This window comes from Barbatula barbatula, assembly GCF_947034865.1.
Source record: "Barbatula barbatula genome assembly, chromosome: 12".
NCBI classification, from domain to species: Eukaryota; Metazoa; Chordata; class Actinopteri; order Cypriniformes; family Nemacheilidae; genus Barbatula; species Barbatula barbatula.
In genome coordinates, this window is record NC_136775.1 from 15,220,959 (window position 1) to 15,247,427 (window position 26,469).

Genomic DNA, 26,469 nt, shown 5'->3' on the forward strand with positions numbered 1-26,469 from the left:
GATATATTTTAAAAGATGCATTACCTCATTTTGCATTGCACTATTTAACCTAGAATATACAGTACAAACAGAAAAAAAATAAGTCGCTAATAAATAGTTTTACTCACCAAAGATAGTTTGTAGATCCTCTGTAGCCTGACCGAGTGTCTTATTCCTGTTCCATCCCTTTGACTCTTTCTGTCTCGTCTCAGATTTTGGCACCTGCTTTGGACATCTCTATCCTTGTCTTTCCTCTCTGTAATGTGGGTGCTGTTTGTATGTCAATGTGTGTTTGCATGAGCTGAGTGAGTATGTTAATAGTATCTCATGTGTAAGTATGAGTGTCTATATATGCTTTATCCCCCCACCTTCCTCAACTCATGCCACACACATACACATCTATTTCCCTCCCATTTTTCTCTCTCTCTCACGCACATACAAACGCACCTTATTATCTTGATGTCTCTTGGATGATGTCAGAGGTATCGAGGGGGTGTTTGACGTTGTCGAGGGGATCAGGCAGAGGGATGCCATCTTTTGCCTGTAATGTGACATCACATGGACGCACATAGCAAAAAATCGTGACACAAAACCGGGGCACCACAACCAGGTGTAATCTCCATCCACCCTCTTAAAATGATCTCATCCTTTCTTTTCTTTTCATCCATCCACCCTCACATCCTTCTGTTTGCAAGCTGTGACCTTGGCTGCCAAAAGCACAGGCTGGAGGAATATTGTGTCTGTTGAGAGGATGCCAGCCCTTCTTTAGTGGACTTAACTCAAGTAGATATATAGAGCTTTCAATATCTGTTTGAATAGAGAAAGATATATTTCTCGCTTTTCCTGAATTTACAGCAAATGGAAACGAATGCTGTTGTCTCAGAGCCATTGTCAATGTCCATCATTCAAATCACAGGAGGATAAAGCTCATTTTTAAGCCACTTCATTTTGCATTGAAAGAATGAAATTGCACAGTTTGAGAATGAAACCTTCTGTTGGTCACTGTGGGAAATGCCCTTCCTTTACTTTTTTTTCTTTTTCTCTGTAAGTGCCATCACAGACTGCCAGTGCCATCTGCTTTCTGCCCCCCTGGCCTCAAGATCATGACAGGAGAGCAGGCATACACATACACATAATACACAAATGCAGGTTTTCACTGAAACACTGTAGCATCCAGTGATAACATTAACAAGTAGCAATCTGCATGCTTCATTCGTGATTTGTAATGCTATTTGTTCTCTTTAAAGTCACAATGTATTGCACACATGGCAGATTTGAGCAGTTTAACAGACGTGTTCTTGTAACTGTCTATTGCAACCGAAGTCTGATTTATTTTCGTGAATGATTCACTGATTCAAATGTCTTTACATGCTTGCTTTAAAGGATATTTAAATGCTAAATATTGTTGCTGTCCTTCTGAAACCTTGGATGTCCAAATTTGCTGATTTTCAGGAAATGGAAAAATCCCTGTACTTTTCAATTGAATGAATACTGTGTTGGCACCTTCTAATACTTTCTATTGGTTAAATATTTGCAAACCCAGTTTAATAAAAATTTTAGTTATATTCCTTAAGCAATTTTGTTGAACATTTTATTAAATACAGTATTTGTTTATTATTTATGTCGCTATTTAAAATGAATTTACTTTGAATTCTGTTTTTGCTTTTACCATAATTTGTGTGTCTTAAATTTAAAAAATAAAAACGTTACACTTTTATAGATTTTTCCAATAATATATGGACAAATATTTTATTTGATTTCAAAAGAAATGTTATCAAAGTTTTAATTTCAGTAAACTATAATAACCTTGTTTGTTATCTTGTATGTATAAGTAGTTGAAATGTAGTTGAAAAAATTCAGCTTGTACGTAACTTGGCAAACTACAGTTTGAGAGAAACTACGCTATTCACATGATACAAGTAGGCATATCACAGTGATGAAACACAATAATAAAATGCGGTGAACATGTTATCACCGCACACACAGCCCTGAGGTATCCCTGGCTTTTTGAAAGCATTACAGTGCAGAGCGAGGCTCTTGTGTTTGATCAGGATGAAGGCAGTGTTTTTACGGTTGTGTACCCTTGTCTGAGTTTCTCACACAGTGCAGGATCGCAGGTTTATCCCGCCAGCTGCTGCCGCTAGCAACCAATTCAGCAGAAACCTAGCGACAGAGCCATTTAAGAGATCTAATTACTTTATTAACATTACAATATTTATTCGTTTCGAATACAGATATCGGTCAAATGACAATTCAGAGTTTTAATACATTCATACAATGCACAGGTATCAGATTAGTCATTAATAGTTTTTGTATCACTTTCTTTAGCTAAAGTCAAAATTGTTGCATCAAAAGTGCATTTAGTCTACTATATTACTAACCCCTATAAAATTTGTTGTTTCATAATTTATATTTAACTGTATATAAGATGCTTCTACTGCATTATGTTTGCATGTGACATGAGCAACACTGCTTTGCGGCACCGACTCAAAACTGTTTACTTTCACATCTGATGTAGTTTGAGCTTCATCATCCCTCAACCCAGCTACATTTCATTAGAATAATTCACAAAACAATTCATACAGAAAAGTGTGGCACAAACTTATAAAGGCAGTCTAGATTCTCCAAACTGCTGAATATAAATGCAAACAGACTTTGAGATGCTTGCCTTCAGCATGGTGCTCTTATTTGATATAACCCACTCACCGAAACAGCAGAAGAGTAAATTGGCCTCTACAGCTCTCTGTGTCACTCAAGAGACACCAAGAACGAGAGAAAGTGCTAGAACGAGAGGGAAAGAGACAGAGAGGGTGTGTAGGAGGACGGGTGGGCGAAAAGAGAGGGATGAGACAGGAATGAAAAGGAAGGGTACGATACAATTTGGCTGGAACCCACCAGCGTGTCCCGTCGGAGCGAGACAAAGAGAAGGTGGTACAGTATACGCTTGTGTTTCCTGTAGTTCTGCAGGCAGGGACTGTAATGTATGTATGGCAAAAAATGCGAGTGGGCAGAATCACCAGTGTAGGCGAGCGTGTGGGTGAGAGGACAGCAGACCCCCAGAACAGCGATGAACTGAACATAAAGGTTTCAGAGTTCCCAAAGTTTGTGCAGAAAGACGCAGAAAGATGAAGGAGGTGTAGCGATTCCATCAAAGCCACATGTGATCTGACCTTGAGGAGTCACCTTTGAGAAATGAAGTAAAAACATGCCCAGAACTATTCGACTCCGGTCTAAGGTCACTGGTTATTTGAGATCATCAAGATTTACTGAAACTCGATAGCAATTTACTGTCATTGTATGTAAAAGAGCAGGTTGGATATTCCTAAATATCTCCTCCTATGTCTCAGAAACGTCATATGGGTTTCAAAAGACATGACAGAAAGTAAATGAGGGTAGAATTTCCATGTTTAACTGTCTCTTTAATGTATAAAGCTGAGCGCTAGGACTCAATTGAGCCTGGCAGCTGACATCTCTCAGATACATTCAGTGAAGGCCTACATGTTTCTGCCGTCAGTTCTGATAAAGGTGGCTGGAGGACACAGTGAAGACTGGCACGTTTCCCAGCTCTGAGAGGATTAACTGTGCAGTCACGACAAAATACAAACATAAACACAGATGCACGATGGAGAAACTGAGGCAATGAAAAAACAATATAAGTGCGAATTAAAGGGGCAGATCAGGTGACACATTTACAGTACATACACCAAACACACCCTCGCATCAACTTGAATGCTGATAATTTCATATCTGTCTTCAACTTCTGAAAAAGAAAACGGTGCTACTAGAAAGTCAAAAATATCAACATGCTGTGATGCTGCCATAGATATGTATACACAGATTCCTAATCAGAAGCTGTTTTCTATTGGCCTATGTACACTGAAGAGAAAGTTGACAGCATTAGCGAGCATATGTATGCATGTATATCACGTTACAAACCCAAACATTAATACTGCTATGTAACAAAACACAAGATGAAGGCGTTTGCTAACAAGAAATTGGAGTTAGCAAAGAACGTGTGACGTGTCCACTGTGATATGGAGTCATCGGTGTGGTATTAAATCAGGATTTTTCATCAATTTAGATCTCTGCGCTTTTTATGACCGGAGGCTGTACAATGTTGCAGGATCTTGGAAAACTCATTGATTTTCACCATAAGAGAACACAGTAATGGAAATGAGGATCATTCCAAAACTCGAGCGAATGAATGCGGCATGTATACATATCAATAGGTGCTGCTATGTGGTTGCTTATTACAAAAAGTCCCCGTCACACCGGTCCCTAGATTAGATTGAAGACCTTCTTTCAGGTCAGTTGGGGTTCACGACGCATTATTTTGCTTCTAAGTCGATGAACGAACGTCTAAATTGCTTAGACAATGGGTCTCAAACTCGGTTCCTGGAGGGCCACAGCTCTGCACAGTTTAGCTCCAACCAGCTCTGAACCACACCTGCTTGGAAGTTTCTTGTAATCCTAAAGATGTTGATTAGCTGAATCAGGTGTGTTTGATTAGGGTTGGAGCTAAACTGTGCAGAGCTGTGGCCCTCCAGGAACTGAGTTTGAGACCCATGGCTTAGACACTCGCTCCTGCAGAATTTGATGCATCACTCACGCCTGCATCACAAACAGTGCTGAATGAGTTATGTGCATATGGGCAACTCCAGCATTATGGATGTGACATTTTATGACAAAACTTGAAATATGAATTCTCATGGAATTTACAGTATATTAACATATTGAATCGTCTGTCTTGACTAAAATTCTCTTTTTTAGCGTGAAAACTTGTGTTATGGATGTGACGAAAAATAATGTATGTTTTTGAGGGACGACTTTGTAGGATTTCTGTGAATTAAAATGTGCAAACCAGAAGCAACAATCAACAAATGGAGAACGGATGGTTATAGAAAATAAAATCGTCACGGTGTTTAATTAGTATGCGCCCATTTATAAGGAGTACGGACTGTTATGGCTGTAACAATTAACTTGACTAAACTGTGCTTTTGAAACTAACTTTATATGAACCAAGTATTGACATCTGACCTATCAGTATGATAAATACTTTTATCATCATGAGAAGAGATGTGTTCAAATCCTAATCGTCAGTTCAATATGCTTGTCTTGGAAAGCCTCACGATTTACTCTAGCCTACAAAGTTTGCTTGAACAAATGAGTGACGTGCCGTATCTGTGAAAAGCAGTGCTGTAATAAAGCAAAACTCATTAGCACAGAATGGGGGATGTGGTTCACATTAAAAATGGACTGGACATTCATAAACGTACAGGTGATCATCATAATTACTCCTCTACAATAGCATTTAATCAGAGGAATGTCAAGCCGGGCCGGTGTAAACCGCTCCACCCACCGGCCCACTGAATGGCTTCGTTTAGCCTTCAGGCACAACCTTAAATTATCTCCTTGCAAGCAATCACCGCAACATGATTAAAATAAACGCTTTGCCTACACACGCGCTACGTTTCAGCAGCTTTGGTGAGAAACAAAAGAGGCGATAATTATGGCATTTTGGACCATCTTTTGTGGAGACGGAGCGTTTCGGAGTGTACAAGCGCAGGGCTTTGCAGTTTGCAACACACAATACGATAAGTACGTTGCCATGGTTACACGGTACGGGGCCAAATGGGTGGGAAGGAAGAGGTGATGGCACGTAGCTGAAGTTCACATAGCAAGTGTTTTAGCCGTTTGAACCCGGAGAAGTTTTCAGTGCTGATAAATGCTCCGTGGTGGCAGGTAAGCGATGTGAAGTCAATAGGTGTTTTGGACTAGCAGTCATGATGCACTCGGACTCTAAAGAAACCTTTCACTTCTGCCTCGGCAATTTTTGATCTGGTTTCTGAGGTGACGTGCTAAAAGCCTGAGAGAAAAAGTCAGGTCGGGTTAGTCACGCTCTGCTCAGGGAAGGCTACAGCGTTTAAAGGTCTCAGACAGTGCCTGTTTTTAAACTTTCTTTTTAATCTGTGCAAGTGGGAATAAAAGTACAGAGGAACAGATTTCTGACACGTCCGCATTACTTTGCAACATCTTGGTTACTTTTTTCAAAACAAAGTACATAAAATGAACAATGGACTATAGTTTTATAAAATGTAGAACCACAAGGATAAGGTTAATATCCAAGATTTAAGGTAGACAAAAGTCTATACACAACATCATGAACATCAGTATAGGTTTGGAAAATATGATCTTTGAGTCCTCAACAGCAGCTGTCCAGTCAGATCTTGATACGCGATGACAGCCGACACATTTCATTATGAAACCTGACCGAATTTCATTGTCGACTTTCCTTCTCCCCAAGCATCTTTTTTAAATTCTTAAATTTGTTTTTCCCCATTCTGTTCTTATTCAGCAAGTTCTTTTTGTTTCTTCTGCTTTGCTTCTTCTCAAACGGACTTCCCACTTTCTTCTCCCCAGCTACCTCTTTCTTAGCGTCACCATTGGTCTTCTGCTTTTTGTCGATCTTTGGACTCTTCTTTGAAGCTTCTCCATCCAATTTGGCAATCTTGGCCTTTTTAGGGCCCTCTGTTTTTTTACTGTCAGGTTTTCCCCCCGGCTTTCTCTTAATGATGGGTGTCTCAGCTTTATTCTGTTTTAATTTCTTCTTCATGCCCGTGGTGCTCTTCACAGGAGTTGAAGTTGGCACCTGCTCTTTAGATTTAATCTTGTTGGTTTTCTGAATCTTCTCTGATGGGGCTCCAGTCTCCATTGCTGTAGGTTCTACTTCATTCTCTGAAAGAAAAAATAAAGAAATATGTAACCTACCCAACCAACTTTACGTCTAGTGAAAGAAAAAGAGAATATGGCACCCACCGGTTTCTTTTGGCGCAGTGGGGATGAGGTTTGAGATCTTTTTGAACTTGGCTACGAAAAATCCATCCATGTTATGAGAGTGAGGGTAGAATCTGCATGATAGTTTAAGGGAGGGATGAAACCTTCGCTCTTTGAATCTGTGGAGAAGAATTGTTTATTTTCCTCTTACACTGCACAATTTCTCAGTATTTTTCTGGAATTTCAGCAATAATGATCATAGCCACATCTCAAATAAGGCTTCATTACCGGGTGAATCCCTCATTGCCAAAGTCAAGTCCTGTGGGTACCAGTTTAACATTTCTCTTCTTCAGAGCATAATCCACCACCCACTCGTTCTCATCCACCTGTGGAGAAATCAAATGTCAGTAAAACACACACTACACCAGGATAAATTAACATACTTTTGTGACAGGGGATCTTCCAGGTATTTCAGCAGAATAACTTTTCTCATTCACATTTTGCGTTTTAATCTGCACGCTTTCTGAAAAGTTGAAATTTAATCTTGATGCGGCACCAACACGCCTAGAAAAACGGGAGCATCGCACTGCACACGTCGCACCGCATGCGTGTCATTCCCTATTCCCTATATTTAACAAATATGCGCGCAAAAGGTGAATGGGCCTGTAAATAGAGATTCGCCTTTGTTCTATGTTTTACAAGAAAATCTCATGCAATTTTGATACAATGTAAAAAACAATACCAGTGACAGATAATAACTTCTTATGGAGTCAACTATTATTTTAAAAAGGGGCTCAAAAGCAATACTATAAGTCTCTTAGGGCTTGTAAACACTGTTGTACCAAGAGAACTTAAGTGCAGTGTTTATTACCATAATAGAGCAAGTGCAGTATATGAGGTATCCACCAGTAGGCGAGTCAGCGTTGACAGAGTCTATGGCTGCTAAGAGGAGCTCCTTCTGCAGGTGAGCCAAGCGGTGAATATCAGACTCATCCTGAGAGACAGAGAAAGAGAGATTTTAAAATTCAGCACTGGGGAAGGTTCTGCAAAACCCTTCAGAATAATGAGGCAGATGCAGTCACGACCACGTCAAGAAAAAAAACCAGTATACTTTTAGAACAGAATTACCTTGCTGGTCTTCACAGCTGGATCTTTGGAGATGACTCCTGTACCCGAGCAAGGAGCATCCAGCAGCACTCTGTCAAAACCTCCCATCACCTGGCATTTGAAACAAGAGACTTCATATAAATAATAAAAGCAGTCGACAGATCACAGGTCTTTCACCGAATTAACTACATAACAACTTAGTTAATTCATTATCTCACGTCCACCAATGAAGAAAATACATCACTGTGGCGGATGTACTGAATAGACATTACAAAAACGTGGCCTTAGGATTTTTTTGGTAAATCGGTTCTCGTTTCCTGTAAGGCTTTTTCAGAATTCCTGTCCTGGTGAAGTTGGTATGTACATTAACATCAATCTGGCCAAACTATGATAAAAGTTAATGTGAAACTTTGTAGATTTTGCTGTGGCACAGCAGGATATTTAACAGCATTTAAGGTGGCATCTGAACGCCGCAGACTGAAGTCATCCATACCCTTATAGAAAACAACATATTCTGAGTATAAAAGACATTGCGTCACGCGTCGTTTCTTATTCGGTGTGCAACCCCCTTGAGGAAGACATCGAAAGTGTCACATGAGTGTTCTGCATATAAACACAAGGCTGTCGTGCGGTGATAAGGACACAGACCTTAGGAAACTGCCTGCCGTCATAGTTGGAGATGATAGCGTTAGTGACACCAAGGCGATGAATGTTTCCCACAACACTCTTCAATCGGTCCGCGCTTGCATCATTAGCCACGATCGTGCCTGTGTTCTTCATTAACTGAGCTGAAATAAACAAATCACACATTTAATCTGAATATTATCTGTGAAAAGACAATAACTGAATGATGCTCACTGTCAGGAGGATTTGGGACTTAAACAGTCACCATCATATTTTTAGTGTAAAGACTATGTCTTCTCTATGTCCCTTTGGGATTTACCCTATTACAGAAGTAGGTATGATGGCTACAGAGAAGCTTCTGCTCACCCATATATGTGGTTTTTCCTCCTGGAGCAGAGCTCATGTCTAACACTAGCTCCCCCTCCTGGGGAGACAGCGCCATAACAGGCAGAAATGAAGATGCTCCCTGCAGCATGTACTGGCCTGACAAATATTCTGGAGTCGCTCCTGCATTACAGAAAGTTTTACATTATCAGATATCAATGTAACAAAACGTAATTATATTGAAAATGATTAGGTCATTTTGGCACTGACCTATGGGAACAGAGGAGTCATAGATGACCAGTCCCACTTTAGACCATTTCCCTATGGGATCCAGGTTCACACCTCTGTTTATCAGAGCCTGTGTCAGAAAACAAGCCATTAGATTAGAAACCAGTCTTGTTTAACATCTGCACGAATAACACGTTGGCCAAGTTTACAACAGTTTAGGTGATCCATTTGCATCACAGTTTATATTTGATTTTAACAAGCATCTTCACTGAAAAACATACATTCAACACATTAATTTGCATTTTAATAGAACACTTGTGCAACTGTGTGTGTGTATTTCATATGAATGCTGATGTCAAGCAAATCGGTGTGTATGCATGTTACTTTTATGAGTCTACTACCAAGTCGAATTTATTGTGTGGGTGAGCATACCTAGCCGATAAATCGCTTTCTGACTCATTCAAAATGGACACAATCACCAAATGTAAATGGACACTCTGGTTCAAAATGTCAAAATATTTGAAAAAGTATATTCATTCTAACCTGAGCCAAGTCTCTTCGCCTGGACTTTAAAGTGTTTGTTCTGATGGTGACAGGCCTCTGAATTTCATTGGCTTCTAGAAAATCGATCAGCTGAAATAAAAAAACAAAAATCCCCAATTCAACCATTTCAAGGTTTTGCCAATCGCACAACTGCCTTCTGACAAGCATATACCGTCAATTCATACAGAGGTGAAGGAGGTGTGGCCATCCAGCCCTTCAGCATTGACAGACAGTTAATTTATCCTGTAAGCATAGCCACACACCTTGAGCAAGCAGATGAACGGTACTAAAACAGGAAGTAATAGCTCAGCAACCTACTTGTGTATGGTGCGTTTAAGCATCGCTACATACATCTAGACAGATGTATGAACAGATACACACCTCAGAAAGTGGGAACAGGTCCATGAATTTGCTAATAAGGAACTGATTGTAGCTGTAATAGGTGCAGAGGTCAGACCGCAGGAGCGAGAGATACTCTGATCTCTCCTTGCCCTCCTCTCGCTTCTCAGTGAAGTGAGTCAACACATCCACGTTATCTTTGATCCTCTGATGGATGGCCTTCAGGTCCATAGGTAAAATACCTATGGAAATACAATGCTGGATATTAAAACTAAAGTTTGAGAAATCAGAAGTTTATACAAATGTGATAAAGCTGCACTCACCCTCATTCTGTCTTTCTGCAGCAGATGGAAGTATGAATTTTTCATCATTCTCATCAAAGTTAGCCTGCACAGTATCCTCTTCCTCCTCCTCCTGGTGCTGCTGCTTCTTCTCTCCAGCTTCTTCGTCACTCATCTTATCATCATCATCATCGTCGTCATCATCATCTTCATCATCATCATCATCAATACTCTCTTGTTGATTGAGTTGACGTTTTTTCTGTTTTCTTGCTGCTTTCTCAATTGGCAGAAGCTGATGAAACAAGCAAAGATGGGATAACAATGAAGCATGGTCAATCTATGGCTCTTTGTGTACTGCACACAGTATAATGTTTTTTATCCTGCCCAATATTTGTAATAAGTAAAGAAAGATATTATGATTATTAACTATATTATTTATCATTACAGCATTTCACACCACATGACTTTGGTAGTCTCCATTTGAGAACTGCTATGAAATTATCATACAAGAAGTAAATGTGGTACATTGCAGAATACAATGTTGGCAGTCTGATTTTATGAAACATCAAGATTTAAAAAATATGTTAAAGTTAATTGGTTCAATCCCCATGTAACACACACATGCACAAAACTATATATACTAGTCAGTTTGCTTAAAAACATCTGCCAAGTGCATACATTTAAAAATGATTATTCTGATAAAACTTGTGGGTTTGCAGAATACAATGGTTTGTGCAGCATGCTTTGTGGTGTACCATTCATTTGGGTAAATGTAGTAATCCAGGCGCATTTTCTATCTGCATACTGTGCAGAAAATATGCAATATATAACGGCAGGCTAGTAAGACTAGTATGGCAGTATGCTTTTTAGAAGATTAAACCAAAGTGTGCCTATTTGTTTCATTAAAAGTGTAAAAGGCACCTCTTCTCCATCACTGTCTTGTTTAGCCTCCTCATCCCCGTCATCTGCACCATAATCATCAACCAGATCTTCATCATCATCCTCCTCCTCCCCCTTTATTTGCTTTTTGAAAGGGACCCCCTCCTCCTCGCTGTCGTCATCTTCCCACTGGCTGTCACTCTCCTCGGCTTTATCGGATTGTTCAATCTTTCGTTTTCTCTGCGCAGGTTTCAGCCACCGACTATTCTCATCTGTGAATTCTGCAATAAAGACAGATCGATTTCCATATTCATGGGTGCATAGACACTCTGATCCTTTTTGGACCTAGTTTTTGAACCTTTGATACCTTTTTTGGGCTTCAGGGCTTTTTTGGCCTTTTGCTCTTTTTTGTGTTCCTCCGCCACTTGAGCTCTCTTTATAGCTCTGTAAAAACAGTTTGTTCAAGTAATCAACAAAGAAATGAGAACAAATATGATCAACCCTGTTGTTTTGTGTACTTACCGTTTCTTTGCTCTGCCTGACAATTTTTTTGGTTCACTTTCTAAAAAAAAAAAGACGCATTTGATACACCCATTATACTACCACACGATACAGGAGGAAATAAAGCACAACATGACGTATTTTACCATCAACCAAGAACTTGGCCAGCTCGGTCTCTGCTCCTTTCTGTTTCCTGGCTTTGCGTCCAGGTCCTCTTTTCACCTGATTGGTGGGATCCAACTTCCTGCCCATACTTGACACCTACAAGGGTATTCTGTCACCAAAACAACTAATCACTTCATATGAACAACTTGAATATATCAGTCACAGTTATAAAGCGAAAAACACAAAATCATGTACAGTGTATGGACTGGCATGTGCCATGTGGTTTTCATACCTTACCACCACACAACATAGTAATCTATGGATTCAACCAGAGCTTTTTTTAAACATTAAAAAATAGTATTTAGGGTTATTAAAAAACGTCTGTTATAACGTTTACTGACGTAGCTAACTTAGTTGATCGTCAGATCGGCTTGTGCCTAACATGGCAAAGCCACATTGAAAAAAGACTGAAATAAAACACGCGCTAATGGGAAACATTTAAAGTCAAAACATTTGTGTGTACATCATTTAACGTACTAGCACGTTGAAAGCTAATTTGCCAAAATATTTCACTGCAACGTAAACCGGTTGCGACGTCAAACCAAACCTGTAAATGCTAAATACACTTACTTTCTAGCACAAAACGTTCCGTCCGCTTCTCCAGATGATTTCTAGAACACCGCTAGAAATTCAACAACTAACTTATTTGCGAAATGTCTTACAACACACACACAAACCTCTCGTGCTGCCTTACAAGAGCGCACATGTGACTTTTTTTACGCACGCTGGTTTCCCGGAAGCAGCGTTTGACGCGACTTCCGTCGCACATATTCTACGCAGCCGCTCGATACTTTTGAAGTTGTCGGCGAACAACGCGTCTAGCGTGAGACCTCGCCTGAAAAGATAAACAAAACAAGCGCTTCTTCGTCAAGTGTTGTCATGGAGGACGAATGGGAGGAAGAGGAGCAGTTAGTCGTGGCGGAGCTGTCGGGAATGATCAGCTCTGATCTTCTGTCCAGTCGTCAGGGCACGTGTAAGATCGTGGACATCGACAGCGAGCAGCCCATGATGCAGGTGGGACGCTATGTGTTCGCCGGAGAATACGAGGACGCCATGGGAACATGTGTGGTTTTTGAAGAAGAGAGTCGGGGCGGTGCGGGCTCGAACCCGTTACTTAAATACAAATGTCACACGATGAAGAAACTGGTGCTGCAGAGGACGTTCCTGTCGGAGAGGAAAGAGGACGAGCCGGGGTCTAACCGCATTGAGGTGCTCGCGCTCAACGATGATCAGACGTACGGACGACAAAGCTCAATGTGTCACTACCTGGATCGGAAAGAGACGGAGAAATCGCTGCTCGACGAGACTAAAGAATGCGAGGATCCCGAGATGAGTGATAATGAATCTCCGGCCGAGAGCGAGGCGGAGGAGACTATTGACACAACGGTCAGTGTTAACACAGAAGAGGAGGACGGTGTCTCTTGAACGAGAAGTCAAACACTGGTCTACCTTTGATCGTGTACATTCTGCATTATGTAAATATAACAACGTTGTTCACACAGAAGAATCTAAAACAAAATAAATACAATATGTTTGTTATATATCATGTCTTTGTTCAAATATGAAAAAGCCTGATTACCGGGTATAACGTTAGCTGCGAGTAGGGTTTGGGGCAGGCCCGGCGCCACGAGTGGACAAAGGGGGCATTGCACCCTCAGATCTGATCTCCTAGGTTTTATTTGAGTATTTATGGCAAAGTTTCCATCGTTTCAGTATATAGGAGGATATGGTGTGCGCATCTGCTTGCCAATATTAGTGTAAATGAGTCATCGCACTTAAAGATGATTAAAAATGGTAAACGGGCTTGCTGGTTGTCCCTCTGTGCAACCCCTGTCAGGGGTGAGTCCGAGATTATAGCGCCATTCAGTTTTTTGTAATTATTTGTCATTAAAGGGAAAACAAATGTCCCCATGTTTTACTGGCCATCAAGGCATCCTGACGAAATATGACTTTCTTCTTGAAGAATAATGCACTCGAAGTTACCGTTTTTCTTCCAAGTGGTGGAATGGGAGAGAATTTTTTGAAGCTTCAAAAAGTGCCCCCATCGATTAAAAAAACGTCTCGACACGGTTCCGTTGTCTTAAAGAGGTCATATGACACGGCTAAAACGAATATAATAGTTTGTTTTAGATGTAATGCAATGTGTATACACGATTTAAGGTAAAAAATGCTGTATTTCTCCAATTTTGCCCCGCCTCTCTGAAACGCGCAGATTTTTCACAAACTCATCGCTGAAAAGCGAGGTGTGCTGTGATTAGCCAGTGCGTAGTGATTGATCAAATACTGCAAGCATGTGATGGAAATGTAACGCCTCTTACCATATTTGGAACATCAGGGCGGTCTTAGTCAAATCATACCACAACATGAGTGATTTGTGGGGGTGTGGTTACACAAGGCGTTTCAGGGAGGTCTTGGGTGAGCATTCACTTTTAGATAGAATGCCTCTTTTGTTCTGCCACAAAATTTTTTGCAATTTTACGTGTCTAATACATGCATGAGAAATGTATAATACACCAAAGACACATAGATATGACCCTTTTAACACTGGTCTTCTGAAGCGAATCGATGCGTTTGTTTAAGATAAATATCCACATTGAGAGCTTTTAATGTTAACGTTGAGCTTCCATTCCAGAGGATGGTATTTCCAGCACCGTGATGAAAGCGCCCGCACAGAGGAGACGGCATCCTACTGGATCGTAATGGAAAATGCAGCGTTCGTCAACCGAAACTTACGACACACCTGCGTCATTTCCCGGGAAAACAAGCCTCAGGCTCATGCGTAGCTGATGGATAAAAAAAGCTAGACATTAACATTACAGGTTTTTAGATCACACATATTTAAGTTCATTTGAAAAACTCACGCAAGAAATCTAACCCGGGACCAGACAGCTGTCCAGACCATGTTTCAGAAAACACTTGTGGAGTGCTTCCAACACTGACCTGAGCTGTTCTTATTTTTTAAGTAAGCATTATGAAAGTGATATTGCTTCAAAATGTTGACTTATATGACAAATCAAGAAAGAGATTTAACGCCAATGATATCAATTTTTTTTTTTAAATGTCTACATGAACTTAGTCCGTTTGCATTTGGAAGCACTTCGAAAATATGTCTTACAAATGTCCTATCAGTGTATTGTTGGTTTAAAGTTATGCTCGCTCAGTCATTTTATCCTGCAGCCGGGCCTGCTTGTAATGAAATTAAAATGTCCATTCCTCTTATCAATTCTTGTGCACATTTTCAGAAAATGTGTGATCTGCTGGTATCTCAAAGAAGAGCCTTTATGAAAATGAGCCATATTTTACACACTTTACAAAACAGTGTTCATCAATATATTTATTTGCAAAACAGACCATAAGCAGTAGTTTGTAAAACTTTGGAATCGAAGCTGGGATACAATAAGCGGAATTGATAAGTCAAACGACACCCAACCCTACATGCAAAATTCGGATTTTTAGTGCTTCAGAGAAGAAACACTGGGAGCTTCTCATTTGTGCATGCTTGTTATATTTCTTCAGCCCTTTAGGATGTGAATCGTCATGTGTCAATAGAAAAAGGCAGACAGACAAGTCTTTCAGAGAATGAATCTGTGCTCACGGTGGGAAAAAATGATATTTTTGCAGCAAATTATTAAAGATTTTATTAAAGCCAGTTTGTCAAAATTTATATTTACAGCATTGTCAAGCAGTGCCTATTTATTTTTAGCTTCTTGAATGACCTGGAAAAATAAGTCTTGCTTGCAATTGATATAAGTTTATTGGCATAAGAAAGAGTTTAAACACACCTAACAGGAAACCTTATAGCCTTTAATGTACAAAAGTAAATACAATAATCTACCCTGTTTAGGGTATAGCCGTTTGGTTCAGTACAAATGAAAATGGAAACTTATAAGACATGTTATTCTGTTGTGAAATCTGAAAATATTTTTTGTACAGATGATAAAAATGCTTATGCAAACACACCTCCAGTCCAAAGACCTTTTACCTCATATAGACAGAAAAACGGCCATTCCTAAAAGTTTGGTTTCATCATAACACTCCCCAGACCTCCTCAAACGCCGAACACATTTTGGCACATGTCAGTGCCGCAGACAATGGATAGTTACTTATGGACACTGTCTTTTCTGTGTAGTCAACATTCACCTGTGAAAAGAAAATGATGTTTAAAATTGACTTGTAGTATTACCAGGACTGATACTCCAGAAGATAAGACACTCACTCTTCCATGTGCAAATGCTCCAATGACAACAGCAGCTGGTCCGTCCTTAGGGACAATAGTTCTGGGACACACAGCATCGCCTGCTTTGAATGACGTACAATATCTGGGACATCCAGGAGGCAGGTGGTCCGATACTGGATTTTTAATCAGTTTTAACAAACGCTGTGGACCATCTGCTGCTCTCACACTCAGCTTGTGCAGGAGCTGGACTGCAAGAGAGAATTAATACATTTATATGTGTTCATTTAGCAGACACTTTTATTCAAAGCGATTATGTTACTTCTGTACGTAACAATTCTTACAGTCTGCAAAGTAAGAATTTCCCAGATAGAATTCTTTTTAAAAGTAGAGATGCCCCATGAAATGAACAAAAGAAGGGCTGGTTGAATAAACAAGTCATAAAAGTTAAGACATCTGTTTTTTTAAAGATTGATCTAATTGAAATCTGAAAAGTTAAACTGAATAGCGCCAAACAACTGCTAGTTTGTCCAGACGCTGAACTCAGCGGCTATATTATGCATCTTGCCCATGGTGCAACATTCTGTGAATGAACAACAAATACATTCTTATCAGAGTTGAATTTACCCATGAGTCCACAGAACCGTGGAAACGTGCGAGGAATTCTAGTCTGTGGGTTGATTTCGATCAAAACATTCTTCTCTGTGTGAATATACACCTGTAGCAGTCCTGCTCTATTCAAAGGACTGTCCAGAAGCATCAACAAGCTCTGTATGAAAGCAAGCAAACACAGACGGGCCATTCAGGACACAGGTACCAATGTGTGTGTGTGCATGCATGTACTTTACATGTGTATTTAAGAAACCAAAACCACAAAGTCATAACAATCTACACATATGCAAAAGCCCATCACAGACGAATGGTAAGAGCTTTACCTGATGTGTGATATCAGGACGAATCTTTCCGGGGTCTCTGCCATTCTTTAAGATCATACTCTTATGCTGATCACAATTCAGCAACTCGAATGTTTTTCCAACCTGCATAGAAATGCGCTCAAGTTGAAAACAAAAGTTTGATATTGATATTCTAAGGACTGTTTGGTTTATACGCAGCGTTTGTGTGTTTACTCTCCCTCGTCTTTTACCTTCACAGTTTCAAGCGTCGCTCCTTCTAAAACAACGACAAGACGCTTTTCAGTCATTTGATCGTGCAAACTTCGTTGCTGTTTTACTGGTTTTGGTTCATATTCGTCTAAATGCTCCAGACCACGCTTATCTCCAGCGCGTGCAGCCATGTTGACGCAGAACTTCAACGCATTAATTGTGCGTCACTGATGACGTCGCGGCCTTACGTTGAAATTAAGAGTCCCCCGTAAGTATGACATATTTCATAATACGCGTTATCACTTTTATAGCTGTATTGTATAGTGATGTGTGTTTCTTTTTCTAAAACTGTACATTAACTGTTTTTAATACGTTTTCAAAAGGTAGGTTTTGATTTCCTGTCCCTTTCTAGCTAAACGCTATTAAAACAAAACCTTTTTCTAAATTGTTATAATGAAGTGAAAATGCTTCTTTTGCGTTTTCATTTATTTATTTGATACAGTCAGAGTCATATCAACTTCAAACTGTGTTTGCTTTCAATAAATAACAAATAAAATCCTATATTCAGGTGGACTGCTCTCCTACCTTATGGTAAATCAAACGTACCATAGTTCTTCAAAGTAGTCATAGTTTAACCGCAGTAAGCACAGGTAAATCCTGTGCAACTTTGGTTTATAATATGCACAAATGTTAAATATAAAAATTAGATCATGTCCACCAAGCAGCTTTTAACAGTTTTATCGAATACACAACTTTTTACATAAACAAAGTGGTTTATACATTCCTGGCAAAAGCTTATGAATCTGGAATGACTGTATTCATTTTCAGTCTCTTCAGCTTCATTCAGGAAACAGTGAGCAGCTCCGATGGTTCAATAGTCCAAAACAAGCTTGTCGATTCGGCAGGACTAACAAGGAATATGTTCCTGTCAGATTCAGCGTTTTGTTCGACTCTCAGGAGGATAACTATGATATTTATTCAGGCAGGTCAGTGGTTTTGGGCAGAATCGTGAGTTTGAACACAGGACTGACACCAGGAAAGATGGTTCAAAGGGCATGAACTCACGGTAGGAGTCTGCATCACAGCTTACCTGTGACATTTGAATAAAACAGCTGCTTAGTACACGTGCTCATTGTTTGTTTATCGCTCATGCTTGAATATTGATGTGTTTCTCACTGACATGTTCTTCGTACCTTTGTAAAGGATGAGAGGAACAGGTGAATGTATGAGAGGCCAGACAGAGATGAATCTGCTGGACACCTTGTGAAACTCATCTTATAAGCCTAAAAGAGGAACAAGTATAAAATATAAAGACATGAACACATTATTCTTGAATATCAAAAAAAGATTGTTGTTCTGCAGCAAGTTAACTTACATTTAGTGCCACTTCCAGAGCGGTGTGCTGTACCCACACCTCCTGTTGTTTAGAGGGGGAAAGAGAGAAAGCACCAACCCGACCTGGACCCTCGGTCACGTTCAGATAATAAGACCACACACAAGCGCTCTCCAACTCGGGATTCTTAGCCTGTGTGTGAACTTGTGGTGGGAAATTCAAAGGTTAGGTATAAAAACACTTGTTTACAAACGTACACACATTAAAAATTATAAGCCGTCATTAAAGCCACACTGACTTACTATCAGGTAACAAAAGGTGGAGAAAATCTTTAGCCATCAGAAATCCCAATGTCCCATAATTCAATGCCCTGAAAAATATGAGGGTGGAAAATTAAATCAGCAAGTTAAACTTTTGTATACAAAGGTGCATAATAGCATAATATTTAGTTCCAAAGTAAAACATTTTCCTATTTACATAGGGTTCAATATTTTCAGTAATGCAATGCAACTTTGCTAAAGCTATTCCCTTGCTTAAATCATTTATAAAAATTGAGAAAAGAAGTGGAGCCAATAAAGACCCTTGTGGGACACCCTTCTTTATTGTTAACTTTGATGATGTGTAGTTATGTACAGAAACACATTGGGTTCTATCCGACAAATAATCTTTGTAACAACAGGGAATTATCCACCAAGTCAAACGCTTTAGTCAGGTCAATGAATAAAGCGGCACACTGCTGTCTCATATCCAGAGTGGATGCTGCTGTGGCCAGGTCTAAAACCCAACTGATAATCATTTAAAATATTGTGCCTAAGTAATCTTTAATTTCATCATTAACTAAAGATTTACATTTACATTTACATTTATTCATTTGGCAGACGCTTTTATCCAAAGCGACTTACAAGTAGTTTTTATACAGTGACACATTACTGCAGAGCAATCAGGGGTAAGGTGCCTTGCTCAAGGGCCCTTCCGTCATGACCTGCTGGCACTGAGATTAGAACCGGCAACCTTCTGATCACAAGCCCAACGCTCTAACCATTAGACCACAACTGACCCTGATTTACATACTTTTGCTAAAACAGATAGTCAGGACGATAGTTATTCAAATCAGAGGACTAACTATCTATTAGGTGTAAGATACCTGGGATGTGAGAAATGGAAGAAAGGTGACACAAACATTCCAACAGGGACGATGATGTCATTGCCAGAGAGGAATGGTGTGATAGACAAACTAGATGAAAGACAGAGGTCAGAGATCAGTGATAACACAATAAAAGTATATGAAAAATATAAAGATATGAAGTCCCAGTCATTGCTTTTTATGAATGTGGAAATGTTGTGAAATTCATTTTTAAAATGTATTTTTCTTTTAGAAACCAAAACTAATAAATATAAAATAATAATAGTTAAATAACATGTTCTGCAAATTACATATATAAACATATTCAACGTAAATATAAAATACTTAAAAAATCTAACAAATGTTTTACATTGTTTCAAAATAGTTATTTTAATTTTATTTAAGTGTTATTTAAATTTTGAATAAGCTTTTATTTTTATTTTTTTCAAGTTAAAATTACTTTTTTAGCAAGTTTATGTGCTTTTGTCATCTTATTTATTTCTTATTTTTTAATATTATAATATTCAGTAGGTTTAACTTATGCTTTTTTCAACTTTTAGTTTAGTTTAGTTTATACTCATTTTTATTAATAATTGGTGCCTCAATCCAACAAACATTTCATTACTTGAGAAATGAGAGCACAAACCCTTCAGCTCGTGTCGGGTGTGAGAGTAGCCTGCTTCTGCTTTTCTGTTCCAGCAACAGCACCTGAAGGTAGTTGGAGAAATAATCCTCCTCACTCACAAGGACCTGAGTACAGACAAGCAGAGAAAACCGTTGATCTCTAATCCACAGAGCTTCAGGAAAAGGTTCATAAATGTAATGAATTCCCCCCATTGAGTGTTCATTGATCCCTTCTTTCACAAACAAATAAGAATATACCTCTGCATAGAGTTGGTTAAGTTCTTTATGATTGGAGGCATTTGTTTCTGTGGAGAGTCTTGGAGTAAGAGATTTTATCTGAAAAAAACACAAGATTATCCAAACACAATCCACACACGGATTCATTTACACATTTGGTATGTGATTCACATTTGACCTTATCAAAAATTAAACCAGGCGATTTCTCGTCCCTCCAGTCTAGATCTGCCAGTTTCATCTTGAGCGATGAGTAAATGTCAAGTATCAATTCTTCAGCCTGCCAGAGAGAAAAACTATTTCAATAGATCAATGAAATGAATGTTACATATACTGTTACTTGATTACCTTTACGTGTATTCATCATAAATACATTTCTTTTGCTTTATAAATGAATGTACCTCTTTCTGTGCATGTCTTTCTCTGATCAGATGACTTAGTAGTATTTCAAACCCTTGCTCTGTCTGCTGGACACACTTCCACCAGCGTGGTACATCCTACAATTGCAGACAGCAAAACAGAATATGTAGTCAGGATTTACTTTTTATTTTTTCAAATAGGCATGATGGGTAATTCATTCCTTGCTGACGCACCTCCTGTGCATCTCCGGTTGCAATGGAAAAGTTTTTCATTGTTTGCGTAAATCCTGAGCCCAGCGCAGGTATGAGTGTTTGCAAAAGGCTAAACATCATGTATGTATGAAGAGGATCACTGCACATTTTTACACAGGTGCACACATGGGAAAACAAACACGTATAAGCACAATACCAAGCTGTTATCCCAGTCTTCATCTGTTACAAAATGTGTCTGTTATGACTTACGTTCCCATAATATCATGCTGACTTTTCAACTGGCTTATTGTCTGTGACATGTTGATAAGGTACGCAAGATTGTGTACTAGAATAACGTCTGATTGGCTGATAGGAAGAGGCTGAAACGTGGCCTTTAGGCAAGCTAGCCAATCGATGGCTGGAGCCAGGACCTGTGAGGGACAGAACCAACCAATGAGCACAAAGTTCCAAAAATTCATTCAAATTTTTTATGTACACATGTTGTGCCAAACCCCTACAAAGTTCTTGTCATCTGCTGTACATCTTACTGGTTTGAGAAAATAATGTCAGAATTTTAAGTTTGTGTGAACTGTTTATTTAATTCAGTACATATTTAAGAAAGAGCATATAGTGCAACATCTGCAAGCAACAGACCTGTAGTTCTTGAATAGTAATTGTGTGGTAGAGTAACCGCTGACTGAGGCGGTAAGGAAGAGGAGACGTGGCCACAACAAGAGTTGTAGATAGAGACATGTAAAGACCACAATGCTGTGTGGTTCTGCTCGAAGGAACGCCCAAAAGAACCAAATACTGTCTGCAGGATGACAAGAAAGTCCGCAAATACTGAGGCAAAAAACAGAAAAAACAAAAGACATGTTGCCAAAGAACACTTTATTTAAATAAAGCAATCATCAATATTAGACGCTACACTTTTTTTCTGCTGCAAAAACTGATCTTTTCTGTATAGACTATCAAGAGAAAAGCATCTAAGAACATTTGGTAGATTCTTAAGGGACCCAAAAAAGGTTCTTCTATTGCATTGCTGCGAAGAGCCTTTTATTTTAAAAGTGAAGCCTGACACTCATATATTGGTCTGGTGCTATAATGCTAGAGAGACGTTTGGAGAACCAAACATAAACACACCTACCTGAGGACTGACTTTGGATTTCTGTGTTTTGCTATTCCAGTCAATAGGGAATTGAAAATGTGGCTCATCGATCTATGAAAACATGAACATATTAATTTAACCACAACACAGACAATATACAAACCATTTAAAAAATAAGCTATTTAACGACCCTAGGAAATCAAAATTGAGATTTGGTGTCTTTTAGCCCATTTGTATTCATTTTGATGTTATTCAAATGAGTTGTAAAAAAGAGTCAGGAAAATCGCAGACCAGATCTCTTAAAGGAGCAATATGGAGATTTTAACCGGCAGCTGACGGTAAATTTTGTCCAATTAGGGCTAGAAACAGCTAAATTCCATGTAAGGTGACCCACGGTGTATAGATAGAAATAGCTCATTCTTATATAACAAAAACATGACGCTCCATTGTGTAAGGGTTTCATATACTGTACCTCTGAAGACAGTAACGTATGTATATTATATTCCATTTCTGTCAATAGATCCTACAAACAATTACACACAGGACCTTTAATATCTTGATTATTTCTCCTATTTGTCAATGAGATTAAATGGAGAGCAACTGAAAACATTAGCGTTAATCTAATATGATAATCTACTAAAAAGGTTTCTCCTGAGAAAAGGGACAGAAGTTATTGAAGATCTCAATATGAACTCAAACATTTCTCATCAAATTTATCCAGATTTTTTTATACAATTTCTATTTTTATTTCTCTTTAGCACTTTTAAGACTAAATATCTAACACTTAGTTGAGACTGTTTCTCCAAAATCACACAGGTGTATATAGCTTCAAGTTGCTGTAAAAGCATAGCATTTACATTTCTTTTTAACTCCATCGAATCTCATGAGCAATAAAAATGTCCTCTCTTTCTGCAACATGGACCAAAATAATGATGACTTCTCTTCTAGACAGGGGAGTAATAAAAAGTTTTTAAGTCGAAATGGTTTTAAAGCAAAAAAGGGGCCGTTTTTCGCCCTTAAAATAATCTCTCAAAAATTATTTAAGCGGTAGCACAACTCTTAACTGGATGAATTTTACTGCCGCTGCTACCTAAGCAGCCCTATCGGCTGAAATCACACTTGTAACTTTGGTACGTGGGTAGGTTCGGAAGCACCGCCCATCACCGGCTTTACGGCATACATCACGTTTTACAAACAAATTGGCTATGTTACTTTACTTTTTTATAGTAACACGGATCACTTTACCTGATCGGTGGACATAGTTTCAAAACAACGTATCTGGGTACGCCGGTGACATTAGATTTGTAAACTAATATGTGTGAAACTTTATGACAGTATTTACGACACACGTTTCAGACAATTGCGCTTATCAACCACTTGGGGTAACTTGGGGAGAAAATAATTTGGCCCTGGATTATTCAGACAACATCGTTTTTCGAGGGGGGGTTTATTTGGCGAAGGTGTGTTTGATGGCATCGTCTCTCCGCCAAAACTGTTGAGGAGGGGTGGCGAAGGTGTGTTCGATGGCATCGTCCCTCCCGGACTTTGACAAAATGTCCTATTGGTCAGTCCACGCCTGACCATACAAACACCACAACGGTTCGTGTTTGCTTTAATGGCATTCCCCACCATTTTTGTGTTCATCAAGTCCTTTTCACACGGTCCCTAAGTGCTGCTAACTGATAACATTGTATTATTAAGTAGTGCTCACCTGTATGTAAGGTTGATTGGAATTAGTTTGAACGTCACCGGCGTTTGGCCCCACATACACGCTGAAGAAAGGAAATGTGGAGTACTGGCTCATGAGCAGGGCCAGAGTGTTGTTAAAATCTGCCTTTATCCATTCACCTGCCCAGCCACCCATCTACATAGACAGAGAAAGAGAGAGAGAGAGAGAGAGAGAGAGAGAGAGAGAGAGAGAGAGAGAGAGCACAGGCCAGACGACATTATAAGAACAATAAATCACAGTGTAATGTAGACTTTGAACAATTTCCTCAGACGTGTACCTGCTTGAGTAGTGTGAGGAACGGCTCTGAACCCACTTTCTCTGGAGATTCTGATTCCATGCAGGTCTTGAAGAATTTCTTTGCCTTCTGTTCCGCTGTACTCATGGCAAGACCCTCATCAGGAGACTCTGCCCATCATGAAGAACCAATGTCAAAAATCATGAGGGGAATGACATTATGATTCAGACTATACCATGCATATTTAACATAAAAATGTCTAAATTGCTGTGTTCTATAAGTAAAAATGCAAAAAGCAAAACATTTTTACTGTCGGTAAGTATTAGGGTCAAACAATAGAGAGAGAGAAATACTAACCTAGTATTTCTTTAATGGATTTGAGCAAAGCTGTTTGTCTGTCTGGAAACTTGTCCGGCTGTCCATCATGGTGTTCTTGAACATCCATCTTTCTTCTCATCTTCACCAGTTCTTCACTCCCAACATCTCTTTTCTTGTCTTGTCCTCCATTGTCCTCAACGACAATCCCCTTACCTCTCTGCCTCCCTCTGTGGGATGAAGATCCGCAGGCCGACAGAAAGTAATCACAGGGGCGAGAAAAGGGATCCATGGTAACAGAAAAATGTTCAGATGCTTTCAGACAGGCAGGAGAAAGACAAGGTGGAGCAGCTGTAATAAAACATGCATTCAAATTACAAACAGTGTCTATCACATTGGCACTATACGGGATCCTTTTAAACGGCTAATTTATACCTGATTTAAAAAGTAAAATCCACGGATCTGCCATCTTCTGTTGGTGTGCATAGACCGCCAACCCTAACGTAATTGCGATGAGAGAAAAGGCAAAGAGAGCCAAAATAAGCTTGCGGTTCTGGTTGCAGACCACTGGTTTTGATTCATCGGATTGAGGCTGTTCTTCTGGCATCATGACCATTTCCTGAGGGAATACAGAGATTAAGGTTCAGGGTTGTGTGAAGAGTCACAAACAATGTTTGAACCATGCCAATGTCCTACACCCTATACGTGAACACTTCATTTTAATACCACATCTATCAAACATTCCAATATTGGAATAGCAGAGAGAGATACAAGAAAGAATGAAGAATTGATTCATGGCGATATTTGAAAATGAACAATTTTAAGGAAACTTTCTTCATAAAATTCGAACACTCTTAAAAAAGAAAAGGGATTAACAATGCTTAATGGGAAAGTTCGCCCAAATATTTACTCATCCTTTTGTCATTGCTAACCTGGATGACTTTCTTTCTTCTGCAGAACACAAAAGAAGATATTTTGAAGAACGTTGTTATCCGAACAACACTGGCTCCCATTGACTTCCATTCCATCTCTTGGAACATCAACAACTCTGAATGGATACCTTACATGGTCTACAGTGATCTGATTTAACTGAGCAATTCTACTCATGTTAAAACATTCAAGTCTGGAATAACATAACACCAAACAACACAAAACTATTGTAATTGTATACAGTTCCCCTTTGAATGTATAAAGATATGGATAGAAAGGATTCTTTTTCTATTCCAAAGTAAATGAAAGTGGAACTCTCTACATTCCATAGCGTTGTATAGTCTCATCATTAAGATTTGTTATGGGTTGCTATGGTAACCAGCAGCTTCCGCGTCCATTACTGTTTGGCAATAATTCTTTAGACACTGCACCTAGTTTGCTTCTTGGATGACGGTCTTGTAGTTTCATCAGAAAAACGTATTTATTTATGATGTCCAAATGACCATTTTGTGGTTGAATGTTTGACTGCCATTGCAATCCGTCTCAAAGTCTGTGAGTTATGCAGGACTTGTCCAATCGTAGAACACAACACACAGAGCTCCATAATATGAAGAACATGTCACTCATTTTCTAACCACTACATTCACACCCGTCACACCTAACATATACAGAATGTCCTGAAATAAACTAGAAATAATATAAAGTGCAGCAGTGTGAACAACACATTAAAAATGTGCAAGAAATATAGCACAAATAATATGATGATTGAAAAATGCCACTGATTTCTGCTTTTCTCTCAAGCTCCGTAAAACAAAGGCTGAGTAATTTCCTGAAATCGCACCACCCACCCATCAACAACTATAAATCATAAATAACATGAAGAGCAATCTCAGTTACAGTAGAAGCTACATGGTGCTTATTCAGGGGACCTGGGTTCGAATCTGACTCGTAGCCTTTTCTGATCCCAATCCCAAATCTCCCCATTTTAAGTCAAGTGTAAAAAAGCCTCACCTGTTGAAAAATCTGGCTTTCAATCATCTTGCTCATCTACTTTTCTTTATTCACCGTTTGGTTTGACTGCTTCCCACATATTGGTCTTCTAGGGAAGCTTGAGTTTATCGTCAGAGTGTCTCACTTTCTATCTCGTCTTTCGTCAGCCACAAGTCACGCAGCGTCTATCTGACCTCATCACACATTCTGTTCACTCTTTGACTGCTGATAAAACTCGAATGACTTGGCTTTCTTTAACACATATGTAATCTGGGC

The 26,469-nt window shown here is 39.2% G+C and overlaps 4 protein-coding genes across 5 annotated transcripts; 1 reads left to right on the forward strand and 3 right to left on the reverse strand.

The window, feature by feature from the left end:
* Positions 1 to 5,551: 5,551 nt before the first annotated feature.
* Positions 5,552 to 12,511, reverse strand: nop2 (NOP2 nucleolar protein homolog (yeast)). Its single transcript, XM_079470045.1, has 16 exons — positions 12,315 to 12,511; positions 11,726 to 11,853; positions 11,601 to 11,640; positions 11,446 to 11,522; positions 11,121 to 11,359; positions 10,242 to 10,491; positions 9,961 to 10,160; positions 9,580 to 9,669; positions 9,079 to 9,166; positions 8,851 to 8,991; positions 8,509 to 8,648; positions 7,882 to 7,971; positions 7,625 to 7,747; positions 7,042 to 7,139; positions 6,796 to 6,932; positions 5,552 to 6,714 (listed from the first exon to the last, which is right to left on the reverse strand). Exons 2-16 carry the CDS (start codon positions 11,829 to 11,831, stop codon positions 6,257 to 6,259), a joined length of 2,277 nt encoding a protein of 758 aa, XP_079326171.1. The 5' UTR covers positions 11,832 to 11,853; positions 12,315 to 12,511; the 3' UTR covers positions 5,552 to 6,256.
* gtf3c6 (general transcription factor IIIC, polypeptide 6, alpha) lies at positions 12,467 to 15,392 on the forward strand. The gene is made up of 2 exons (XM_079470047.1): positions 12,467 to 13,130; positions 14,377 to 15,392. The coding sequence occupies exons 1-2, from the start codon at positions 12,624 to 12,626 to the stop codon at positions 14,398 to 14,400; spliced, it is 531 nt and encodes a 176-aa protein (XP_079326173.1). The 5' UTR covers positions 12,467 to 12,623; the 3' UTR covers positions 14,401 to 15,392.
* Positions 15,068 to 17,320, reverse strand: emg1 (EMG1 N1-specific pseudouridine methyltransferase). The gene is made up of 5 exons (XM_079470046.1): positions 17,063 to 17,320; positions 16,854 to 16,955; positions 16,546 to 16,687; positions 15,961 to 16,169; positions 15,068 to 15,884 (listed from the first exon to the last, which is right to left on the reverse strand). The coding sequence occupies exons 1-5, from the start codon at positions 17,210 to 17,212 to the stop codon at positions 15,771 to 15,773; spliced, it is 717 nt and encodes a 238-aa protein (XP_079326172.1). The 5' UTR covers positions 17,213 to 17,320; the 3' UTR covers positions 15,068 to 15,770.
* A 176-nt stretch (positions 17,321 to 17,496) lies between these two features.
* On the reverse strand, positions 17,497 to 26,417 carry kel (Kell metallo-endopeptidase (Kell blood group)). Of its 2 annotated transcripts, none has more exons than XM_079470044.1 (18): positions 26,215 to 26,417; positions 24,709 to 24,892; positions 24,316 to 24,624; positions 24,001 to 24,128; positions 23,706 to 23,858; positions 22,034 to 22,105; positions 21,541 to 21,729; positions 21,157 to 21,317; positions 20,929 to 21,046; positions 20,737 to 20,832; positions 20,517 to 20,615; positions 20,360 to 20,437; positions 20,124 to 20,227; positions 19,499 to 19,588; positions 18,657 to 18,724; positions 18,397 to 18,557; positions 18,215 to 18,304; positions 17,497 to 18,111 (listed from the first exon to the last, which is right to left on the reverse strand). In XM_079470044.1, exons 1-18 carry the CDS (start codon positions 26,248 to 26,250, stop codon positions 17,956 to 17,958), a joined length of 2,292 nt encoding a protein of 763 aa, XP_079326170.1. In that variant the 5' UTR covers positions 26,251 to 26,417; the 3' UTR covers positions 17,497 to 17,955. The 2 variants fall into 2 exon arrangements, with proteins under 2 accessions (XP_079326170.1, XP_079326169.1); XM_079470043.1 differs by having other exon boundaries at positions 25,206 to 26,331.
* Positions 26,418 to 26,469: the final 52 nt, after the last annotated feature.